This window comes from Amaranthus tricolor, chromosome 4 (assembly GCF_026212465.1).
Source record: "Amaranthus tricolor cultivar Red isolate AtriRed21 chromosome 4, ASM2621246v1, whole genome shotgun sequence".
Taxonomy (NCBI): Eukaryota; Viridiplantae; Streptophyta; class Magnoliopsida; order Caryophyllales; family Amaranthaceae; genus Amaranthus; species Amaranthus tricolor.
In genome coordinates this window covers 22361447-22373611 of record NC_080050.1, presented here as the reverse complement: position 1 = coordinate 22373611, position 12165 = coordinate 22361447, and the positions used below count along the sequence as shown (strand labels likewise).

Genomic DNA, 12165 nt, shown 5'->3' with positions numbered 1-12165 from the left:
GTAGCATTCTCCTGTATAATAAACATTTTTCAAATTTTCAAAATAGAACACAGTAGCTATACATTGTCATAGTAACTTTTAATCACAACATAGTATCTTTTTCTAAGAACATAGTAGCATTCACCTTGGCAACAAATATTTTTCAAAATTTCAAAACAGAACACAGTAGCTATACACAGTCATAGTAACTTTTAATGATAACATAGTATCTTTTTCTAAGAACATAGTAGCATTCACTTTTGGAAAATAATCATAACATAGTATTTTAAGAACATAGTTACTTTTAATTTGAACAACATTTAACTTTATCTTTACTTATTTTTGTAGGAAATATGTGAGTTGCTGATGCTGATGAGGAGAGACACTCAAGTTGTCTCCGAGTTTTACATGCAGAAAATTAAGTTGTTTTTAGAACAAAAACGTTCATTTTCTTCTCCTCCTGTCCCTTTTCCTGATGTTCCTTCTACCTCATCCACACCTTTTTCTGAAACCCAAAGTTTTTTCATGAATCCTACCGTGCTCAATACAATCGATGAGATAGTTGACACGGTTAAATGGGTTACCTCTATTCCCAGGATGGTGAATGAGGTTTTTGTTGCTGATGAGGGTGATGTAGATGTAGATGTAGTGGATGAGGTTGAATTGGATCAAGTTGTAAATAATGTTGTAAATAATGTTGCTGATGAGGGTGATGATGATGTTGTAAATAATATCACTGTTTTTGAAAGCCATGGTTATGAGAATGTATTGATACATGGCAGGGCTAAGTGTTCCATTCCTTTCAGAGGTGTGAATGATAAATTTACATATGTTTCACATCTGCTGAAGTCAAACAAAAAATATATGAGAACACTTGGTTCGTTACTTCAAGAAACAGTTGACTATTGTTTTGTTTCTGATCAATGTTTTGACAATAGGTGAGTCTTTTTTTTTGGTTTTTCTTTTTATGTGATTTTTGTTTTTTATTATACTTATTTTATTCCTTTTTATTTGACAGTGAATTGCTCGTTAATTATGAGGACAATTTGAGGATTCAAAGGGAAGAGTTTTATACTCTTGGGGATCCCTCAAAGTTTACTCATGTTTCTGTTGTGGATTGTTGGTGTTTATTGCTCAATGAAAATGAAAAGAACAAGCAATCTTCAAAAAAGTTCTTCTTTAGTGTTAGTTCTAGTGTACGTTTTTTGTCATTTTTATTCTAAATTACTTTTCTTTTATTTTGAATTATTTTTAGTTATTTCATTGTTTTTTTTTTACAGCTTGCTTTGTTGGATTTTAATAATAATGGTGGTTCTGAACAAATTGATTTAATTTGTGATTCTTGGGTCAAATGGGTGGATTTCAACCAAGTTGATTTGACTAAGTTTGATCTGGTAAGATATTTTTTTAATGATTGATTGGCTTATATAGTCACTATTTTAGTTGTTATAGCTACTAATAGGTAGTTAGTACTTGTGCAGTCACTTTTTTTTAGATATATTTATTGATTCAGTGATATATAATATACAGATTGTTGTCCCGATATTGAAAGGCAGTCAGTACTTCTTACTTCTTCTGAATATGAAGTTAAGAATGGTTCAATGGATAGACAATGTGAACCATACTGCTGTTTCAGAAGAAGAAATTAGAAAGCTCGGTGACACTATGGTATGTGTAGCATTTTATTATCCTGAAAAACCTTTTGCCTATGTTGCTAAGATTATGAAATATTTATTAATAAATATTTAAATGAAACTTTTGTAGAAAGATTTGTTGTCAACAATTTTTGATGATAAGATGCAAGCTACTCATGTTATTCCATTATGGAAAATGGAACGAGTTCCCACCGATTGGAAAATGACTGCTAGGACGAATATTGAAAGTGATGTATTTATGATGATGAGCATGCTGTTTTTCGAGGGAACAGTTGATTTCCAGTGTCCAATATTGAATGCAGTTACGATTTTTCTTCTTAATATTATCTTTAAATGTATTTTTTTGAATGACATTCTAATTAAAAGATTCAAACTAAATGTATTTTCTTTTTATGTAGGCTCCATTGAGACATGTGGCAAGAGTTAAGATTTCCGGATCTTTATTGTTATCTGATTTGAACAAACAAAGATCCAAAGTTTTAGAAGAGCTGTCCAATTTTAAAGATAAAAGACGCTCCATTGCCAAACAAGTTTCTATCAGAAGATTAAAGATTCGTTAATGTGAAGTACAAGATGAAGTTGTGAATTTTTAAGTTGTACAAACATTTGATGGAACATAGTAGATAATCAGGCACTTAGGCTTAGGCTTTAGGTTGTACAAGATGAAGTACAAGGCTGATATTTTTGCAACAAAGTTTTTTCAAAATTACAAAACAGAAGACAGTAGCTATACATTGTCATAGTAACTTTTAATCACAACATAGTATCTTTTCTTAAGAACATAGTATCATTCACTTTTGCAACAAAAGTTTTTTCAAAATTACAAAGGAGTTGTAATTACAAAGTGGTATGCTATGTTGTTGGTGCTAACCGCCCCCCTGTATGGTAAACTAAGGAGTTTTCTTGGTTAGACTCAATTCATAAGAGGAACAAGAGAGAGCATGTAGTATGACCGGAATTCTATTTGATAAAGAAGCATTCGTTATCAAACCGTGGGATGCAAAGATGTCATATAAAAAAAATAGATGAACCACAATGCCTATTTGGTAACTCAGCATGTCGAGTATGATTGGCTCCCGTTATGGTGCTCCAAATGTAAACAATTTGGGCACATGAATTGGAGTGTCGGGTTGGCATCAAGCAAACCAATCACCGGCCTAATCTGTTGGTAAATGAGGATGGTTTCAGGCCGGTAAAGTCGAAGTGGGTGAGAAAAAATAAAGGTTTATCAATTGACCAGAAAACCGCCATGTTTAATGGGCAAATTTAGCAGCATGTAGGAATCCTAAAATTGCAGTAACAGCTGATGTTCCTAAACCTTGTGCATCCACTAGTAAGGAGGATGCTATGAATCCAGCAGAACATCCGTGTGCATAACCAGTCAAATGTACAGAAGACAGTAGCTATACATTGTCATAGTAACTTTTAATCACAACATAGTATCTTTTCTTAAGAACATAGTATCATTCACTTTTGCAACAAAAGTTTTTTCAAAATTACAAAACAGAAGACAGTAGCTATACATTGTCATAGTAACTTTTAATAACAACATAGTATCTTTTCCTAAGAACATAGTAGCATTCATTTTTGCAACAAAAGATTTTTCAAAATTACAAAACAAAAGACAGTAGCTATCCATAGTCATCTTAATATAATCTCTTTATCTATCTGTTCTTCAGCATCAATTTTCCTGCATAACAAAAATTTTGCACTTTCATTTACATAATCAAACTATTAAATAAGGATACAATAAAATATAAGCAAATTATATATATTTTATATCTTAAGTGGGGTATCTTTTGTTGATGGGCAATTTCGACTATCATGATAATCAAATTTACCACAAGTTTTGCACTTTCTTTTGGGCTTCTTGCTTTGCTCAATAGTTTGTTCCTTTTCCCCAATTATGCTTTGCCTTTTTCCTTTGTTCTTTGATTGGATTGGGTTTTGTATTTCCATTGTCGAAGATGAACTTGTGCCTACTAACAATTCGATTTGTTGCTCTTTAGTAATGTCCACCCTCACATCATCACTTTCCTCCAATTTTCTACTAATATCTTTTAGGTTTTGTAAAAGTGATTGTAAATCACTCTCACTCCGTTGAGCTAAACCTACACAATTGAATATTTCACACCAAACTTCCCCCAACAACTTCCCCACGTTGTTACACTTTTTGCTCTCTTCAATCAGATTCCCATGCAAATCAAAAATAGGCTTCTTTAATGCTAGCTTCGTCCAACGATCTAAAACATATTGCTTTGGTATTTGTGTTATTTGTCTTGCACTCATAACACAAATCGCATGGGAACATAATATTCCTATCCGTTTAAATAACTTGCAATCACAATCTACCTTCAACTCGTCAATCGAACTTCCCAGTATAAAATTCACCTTGTACATCTTACTTACCGTTGAGTCCAAAACAGTTATACTTTCCACACTTTCATTCTTTTCAATACTTTGAATATAAGTTTTGAAACAAGACTTATAAACTTCATTTTGAAAAAGAAAAAAAATTTTTCTAGTATAGACTTCACCGGCATGTTTTTCAATCGGCAATGGTGTTTTATATTGTGGGTTTGTGTGAAGTGATTCAGCATTGAGCTTATCTTGTTTGTACCTCTGTGCATCCATTGCACTTTCATAACTCATATAAAATTCAACAAGTGTCATGTGAGGGTTTGAAAAGTGGTTGAAGAAACTATTAACACTTTCCGATCGGGATGTAGTTCTCAAAATCCCCCCCAATGGGATATCCCTAAAATATGCGGGTATCCATTGATCTCGTATACTAAATATACTAGTAAACCATTTATCTGTTTGAAGATTGTATTTGGTCATAATTCCCTCCCATTTTTCTTCAAATTCATCTTCTTCTTGATCAATATTCCACACACACCCATTTAATTCTTTCAAAAAATCTTCATTTTTGTTCAATTCCGGTCCAACTTTATCAGTCACTTTACTCATGATGTGCCACATGCAAAGTTTGTGTATTGTGTGTGGAAATACATTTTTAATCGCAATTTTCATTGCAGGGTCTTGATCAGTTATCAAATATGTTGGCATACACTCCCCCATACAATGTAAAAAAGTTCTAAATAACCACTCAAAAGATTCACTATCTTCCTTAGCTAATAAACCTATACCAAATGTAATACAAGACTTATGATGATCTACTCCGGTAAAAGGGGCTAAAACCATGCTATACTTATTGGTGTTATAAGTACAATCAAAAGTAACCATTTCTCCAAATAAACAATAATTCTTTCTACTTATCGCATCGGCCCAAAATAAACGTGATATGTGGTCCTCCTCATCTAAAGCATAATCAAAATAAAACCCCGTGTAAATATCTCTTTTTCTGATAAAATTCTCGATCAACATCTTCCCATCATCTCCTTTGATATATGCTTTCAAATCCCTATGGAAATTCTTAAAATCTTGCATTGTCACTCCCACATTCTCATAACTCCCGACATTTTCCTTAAACAATCTAAAGGATTTGACCGGTCCTATATTAACCCGTGCATTCTTAGATATGAAATTTTTGTGCAACAAAGTCATTTTCCTATTACCCAATAAAAATTGACGCGATGTAGGGCTAACTAGACAATGATTGTGCGCCTCTTCGAATTTTAAAACATGGTATGTTCTCTTCGCTATGTCATATTTCAAAATCAATCTAGCTTTACAACCAATTCTTTTGGTTGATCTCTTATAACGTGCAACAACATCTGCACTTTTCTTAGGGTTAGGTTTTATGATACCCTCCCTACTACAAACAAAATATTTTAAAAAAACAATACCCTTTTTTTTGTAGGTAGTAGATGAACGTATATCAAAACCGCAAATTTCAGCATATTTACCATAAAAATCTAAGGCTTTCTCTAAGTTTTCAAAAGCCATACCAACAAATGGCTTTTTATCAAACTCACAATGAGGAATCCACAGGGTTGAACCATTTGGGGTAACTTGTGTAATAGTTCTTGGAGTTTGAGTCCCTGTATAACAATCCAAAGTTTTTCCAAAATTAAAAAAAGAAGGCAGTAGCTATACATCGTCATAGTAACTTTTAATCACAACATAGTATCTTTTTTTAAGAACATAGTAGCATTCACCTTGGCAACAAATATTTTTCAAAATTTCAAAACAGAACACAGTAGCTATACACAGTCATAGTAACTTTTAATGATAACATAGTATCTTTTTCTAAGAACATAGTAGCATTCACCTTGGCAACAAAGATTTTCAAAACTTTCAAAAGAGAAGACAGTAGCTATACATTGTCATAGTAACTTTTAATCACAACATAGTATCTTTTTCTAAGAACATAGTAGCTTTCACCTTGGCAACAAATATTTTTCAAAATTTCAAAACAGAACACAGTAGCTATACACAGTCATAGTAACTTTTAATCACAACATAGTATCTTTTTCTAAGAACATAGTAGCATTCACCTTGGCAACAAAGATTTTCAATATTACAAAAAAAAGACAGTAAATATGCACAATCATAACTTAGTATTTTTTTTTTGAAGAACATAATAACATTACCTTCTGACAATTCTTTTTCATTGTTGGAAGTTTTTGGTGAATCTTCCACATTTAGCACTTTTTGTAAATCTTCCATAGTATCTCAATCTGAGTCTGTTAATCAAAATCAACAAGAAGATTCACATCAAGATCTGAGTCTGTAAATCAAAATCAACAAAGAAAAACGAAAATGAAAATCTGACTCTCAGTTTTGAAGATACTAAATCGAAAACGAAAATGAAAAACTAAGAAATCAATCAAAACAAATCTGAATTTGTAAAAGGTACACATAAGAAAATGAAAACAAGTAAAGATTTTTGACAGACTAAGTAATCAAGAGAAGAGGAACATTTTCGCAGAAGAAAACGAAAACTAAAAAATGAATCAAAACAAATCGAAAAATAAAAACTATAAAATGGTAAATTTCTAATTTGCATACCTTAATTCAATAGAAGAGGAAGATTTCGCAGAAGAAATCAAAGGTTTTTCGAAGGTTTTTCGAAGGTTTTGAAGGTTTTTCGAAGAGTATAGCTTGGAAGAGAGAAGGCGCTTGTGTTCTTCAGAAAAAACCGAATTAGCTTTTTTTTTTTTTGCCCTATTTTTTCCGGCTTGATATCTAGACCATTAGATCTTTGAGAAATCGACGGCTCAAAATCCTTCTCACCCTTCTCATTTTCATACCCCTTCTCATTGGATCCCTCCCCTATATATATATATATATATATATATATATATATATATATATATATATATATATATATATATATATATATATATATATATATATATATATATATATATATATATATATATATATATATATATATATATATATATATATATATATATATATATATATATATATATATATATATATATATATATATATATATATATATATATATATATATACATATATACATATATATATATATATATATATATATATATATATATATATATATGTATACATAATATATATATATATATATATATATATATATATATATATATATATATATATATATATATATATATATATATATATGTATATATATATATTTATATATATATATATGTATATATATATATATATATATATATATATATATATATATATATATATATATATATATATATATATATATATATATATATATATATATATATATATATATATATATATATATATATATATATATATATATTTATATATTATCATTACTCAAACCCCTGTTATGGAGAGCCAAAGTGCAAAATTTTTCAATTCTATTTTTGCTGTAACAAATCAAATTTTCTGTCTTTTTGAATCTTACCTCTCCATAGAATATTTCACACTCGTAAAACTTCATTTATGAAATAATTTGTCAAGAACGATAATATTTTCAATAACTAACAAACGTTTGATAAAATAAAATTTGCAATATTGACACAATGATTTAAGAAGGTTCACCCAATGATGGCTACGTCCTCCGTGGTGTGCTGTTGCTTGTTTATATTATTTCAATGGAGTAAAACATTCTTACATATGATGTATTACAATTGAGTAAGAGATATAACAAAGGCTTTGTGTTTGGCTTAGGGGTTGTGTTTAATGTGTTTTATGTGAGTATGAGAGCTCTCTATTTATTGGAGATCACACTAAATAACATTAAGTACTTTAAAGCTATGAATAAATGATAATAAAACAACCTCAAGTACTTGAAGAGTCAAAAACAGCATTCTAGGAGCATCATAGGGGCTCACTCGGTCGAGCGGGCTATAGGAAGTTTTTGGTTACATTCTGTTGCTTGCTCGACCCACCTTAGAGCTCGCTCGGTTGAGCGAGCTAGTCGAGCGGAACTTCGGAGAACTTTTGACAGTTTTGCTCGACTTTGCATAGTAGAGCATCTTGAATTAGACCTTAGCACTTCTTTATTAAGTCCCGTAACTCCTATGATTAACTCACATTTCATTACCTCATCAATCCATACTTTAATCATCATCATAAACCATAAACATTAAGACTAAACTTAATACACCCATTCATGACATTCTTAGGATTCCATCCCATAAGTCACCACATGAATGCACACATAAATGTACACTCAAGTCACACCATTCATAACAATCTCCACCTTGACTTGAGCTCCTCCAAGTCAAAGCATTCATCAATCCATTTCATTTTACAAGAATATAAACAAGCTTAAATTAACATACACACCTCAAATGCTCCAAAGAGCATTACTTCAAGCAAGGAGCTAGACCAACCAAGTCAATACACAAATCAAACTTGGTTGTAGGCAATGGCTTTGTCATCATTTCGGTCAGGTTTTCTTTAGTATTAATTTTCTTCAAAATCACCCTTTTGTGCTCAACTTCATCCCGGAAGAAATTATACTTGATATCAATGTGTTTGTACCTTTTATGAAAAGTATTTTGATTTCTAGCCAAGTTAACTAAACTTTGACTATCACAATGCACACTTACCGAACACACCTTATTACACATCTCACCAGCAAGACCTTTGAGCCACTTCGCTTCTTTGAATGACTCGGCAACGGCTATGTACTCCGCTTCGGTTGTTGAAAGAGCAACCACATCTTGTAAGGATGATTGCCAACTTACCGCCGAACCACCCAATGTGAACACAATTCCATTTGTGGACTTTCTATTATCAAGATCACCTCCATAGTCCAAGTTACAAAACCCGGTTAGCTCGCTTGAATCCTTCCCATACATGAGACAAACATTAGACGTACATTTTAAATACCTTAATAACCACTTAAGTGCCTCCCAATGTCCCTTCCCCGGATTAGACATATATCTACTTACCAAACTCACCGCTTGAGCTTTATTGGGTCTAGAACATACCATGGCATACATCATGCTACCAACGGCACTAGTATAAGGGATTCTTACCATTTGCTCTTCTTCCGCCTTTGTTTGTGGACACAACCTCTTGGACAATTTGAAATGAGAGGCAAGAGAAGTAGACACACCTTTAGCATCATCCATGGAGAAACGTGGCACAACTTTCTCAATGTACTTCCTTTGGCTAAGGTATAAGACACCCTTAGCCCGGTATCTCAAAATCTCTCAAAACGTTGTACCATTGCCTTGGCGATTGCTTCAACCCATACAATGATCTTTTCAATCTACACACATGACTTTCCTTACCAGCGACCTCAAAACCTTCCGATTGCTTCATAAAAATTTCTTCTTCAAGCTCACTGTGAAGAAACGTCGTCTTTACATCCAATTGATGCAACTCCAAATTCTCCATCGCCACCAAAGCAAGTAGTGCTCTTATAGAAGAGTGCTTCACTATCGGTGAAAATACCTCATGAAAATCGACATCCTCAATTTGAGAGTTGCTACTACCCTTGCTTTGTAGATAGGAGGAACACCACTAGAAGGACTATCCTTCCTGTTGAATATCCACTTGCACCCAACAATCTTCTGTTTCTTTGGTGCTTCAACAATATCCCAAGCTTTGTTGAGAGCATATGCAACATAATCACATTCATCAATGTACCTCCTTGGAGCCACGATTTTCCTCTTTTGCCTAATTGTGGACAAAGGAGGAGACCTTTGTTGAGCAACATCATCATTTTCATCCTCATTAATATTGGGAGGTTGAACCTCCACTTGTGCATCAATAGGATCATTTACAACATTATCTATGGACTTTTCTACACTAGAGACTAACATGCTATTTTCATCAAATACAACATTTCTAGAAGTAATTATTCTTTTTGACTCATTACAGCACACCCTATACCCTTTTACACCCACTCCATATCCCACAAAAATGCATTTTTTAGCCCTAGGTTCTAACTTTCCATCACATGAATATAAGCCGAACAACAAAGACTCTAAGACTATAATAATTTATCGGAGTGTTGTACCACACTTCTTGTGATGATTTGAATTTCAAGGCGGTATGAGGTGAGCGGTTGATTACATAACATGTCGTAGCCACTGCTTCGGCCCAAAATTGTTTCCCCGATTTGGCTTGGTTCAGCATACACCGAGCCCTCTCAAACAATGTTTTGTTCATCCTTTCCGCAACACCATTTTGTTGAGAACGCCCTGCACAAGTTTTATGTCTCACAATACCTTCATTAGCACAATATTGAAGAAATCTATTGTCAACAAATCCAAGACCATTATCGGTTCTCAAGGTCTTGATGCTCCTACCGGTCTTTTTCTCTATCATTTTCTTCCATTCTAAGAAAACATCAAATACTTCATTTTTGTGTTTAATGAAATAACACCAAACTTTTCTGGAGAAGTCATTAATGAAAGTTAATAAGTAGTTACAACCACTAAGGGAGGGCTTTCTTGAAGGCCCTCACAAATCGGAATGAATATAATCTAAAACTCTCTTAGTGTTGTCTTTGGCGGGTTTGAAACTAACCCTCTTGTGTTTCCCATAAACACATTGTTTGCAAAACCCAAGGTTTCCGAACTTTTTACAATCAAATAAGCCTTGTTTAGAAAGTTCAAATATACCTCTTTCTCCCATGTGACCAAGTCTCAAGTGCCAAAGTTTCGTATCATGATCGGACATTGTGTTGGTGGAAATATTCGCCGAGCCTAGGATAGTCAAACTTTCAAGAGCATACAAACTCCCATTCAACTTTTCCTTCATCACCACAAGTGATCCTCTAGCAACCTTCATGACTCCATTTTCACAAGTGATTCTACACCCGATTTTATCAAGAGTACCCAAAGATATGAGATTCTTTTTCAAACCCTGAACATACCTTACTTCGGTCAAGGTTCTCACCATCCCATCAAATATTTTCATTTTTACGCTCTTAACACCAACCACCTTACATGTTGTGTTGTTCCCCATGGTCACATTTCCTCCATCAACACTTTCAAATGTTTGGAAGAAAGTTTTGTTAGAAGTCATGTGGAATGTGCACCCCGAGTCAAGAATCCATTCATGACTATCTTTTTACCCATGTGTGGCAACTAATACACCACCATTATCACTATCATTCACGTAACTAGCATCGACATTGCTAGTTGCGTCCCTAGCCCCATCATCACTAGCATTTTTCTTTTTCCACTTCCAACAATCCTTCTTGATGTGGCCTTTAAGCTTACAATAGTTGCAAGTCTTATTTTTGTTAGACCCCCGTGACTTCGACCTCCCTTTACTCTTGTTTCCACTTCCACTAGCGAAACCTTTCTCTTGCGTCCTCCCTCTCACAAACAATCCATCACCCGAGCCAACTTGTGATTTTTATGACAATTGTGTATCAATGAGATCACTTTGTGTCAATGAATTTTTCACATCGTCACTACTCAAGTTTTCTCTATCATAGAGTAGAGTTTCTCTAAAATTTTTGTAAGAAGGAGGTAAAGAACATAAGAGGTAAATAGCCAAGTCTTCATCATCAAGCTTGAGTTCAATATTTTGAAGATCCATAACAATGAAATAAAACTCATCTAAGTGAGGTTTTAAAGGTTTACCTTCCTCCAAGCGTAGATAGTAGAGTCTACTTTTTAAAAGTAGCCTATTGGTGACATTCTTGGACATATAGAGTGACTTCAATTTCTCCCATATCCCCTTGGTTGTAGTTTCTTTAACAAACTCTCTTAGCACCTCATTGGAAAGGCATAATTGGATTGCCGATAGTACCTTTGAATCAATCTCTTCCCATTTTGCCGCGTTCATTCCTACCGGCATCTTTTGTACACCGTCAATGACCTTTTGCACACCATTTTGGATTAAAATGGCTCTCATTTTGATTTGCCATAAACCAAAGTTCACACTTCTATCAAACTTCTCTATGTCAAGCTTCATTGTAGACATGTTTCACCAACTACGATTTCTAAAACACCGTAATAACAACTTGACTCTGATACCAATTGAAATAATTTGCCAAGATCAGTACGATGTTAAGAACTTTGATGAACGATAATATTTTCAATGAACTAACACACTTTTGATAAAATAAAATTTGCAAAATTGATACAATGATTTAAAGAGGTTCACC

At 33.2% G+C, this 12165-nt stretch overlaps 1 protein-coding gene across 1 annotated transcript; it reads right to left on the bottom strand.

The window, feature by feature from the left end:
* Window positions 1-3410: 3410 nt before the first annotated feature.
* Window positions 3411-6446, bottom strand: LOC130810845 (protein FAR1-RELATED SEQUENCE 5-like). Its single transcript, XM_057676970.1, has 2 exons — window positions 6191-6446; window positions 3411-5638 (listed from the first exon to the last, which is right to left on the bottom strand). Exons 1-2 carry the CDS (start codon window positions 6264-6266, stop codon window positions 3411-3413), a joined length of 2304 nt encoding a protein of 767 aa, XP_057532953.1. The 5' UTR covers window positions 6267-6446.
* Between the last annotated feature and the right edge of the window lie 5719 nt (window positions 6447-12165).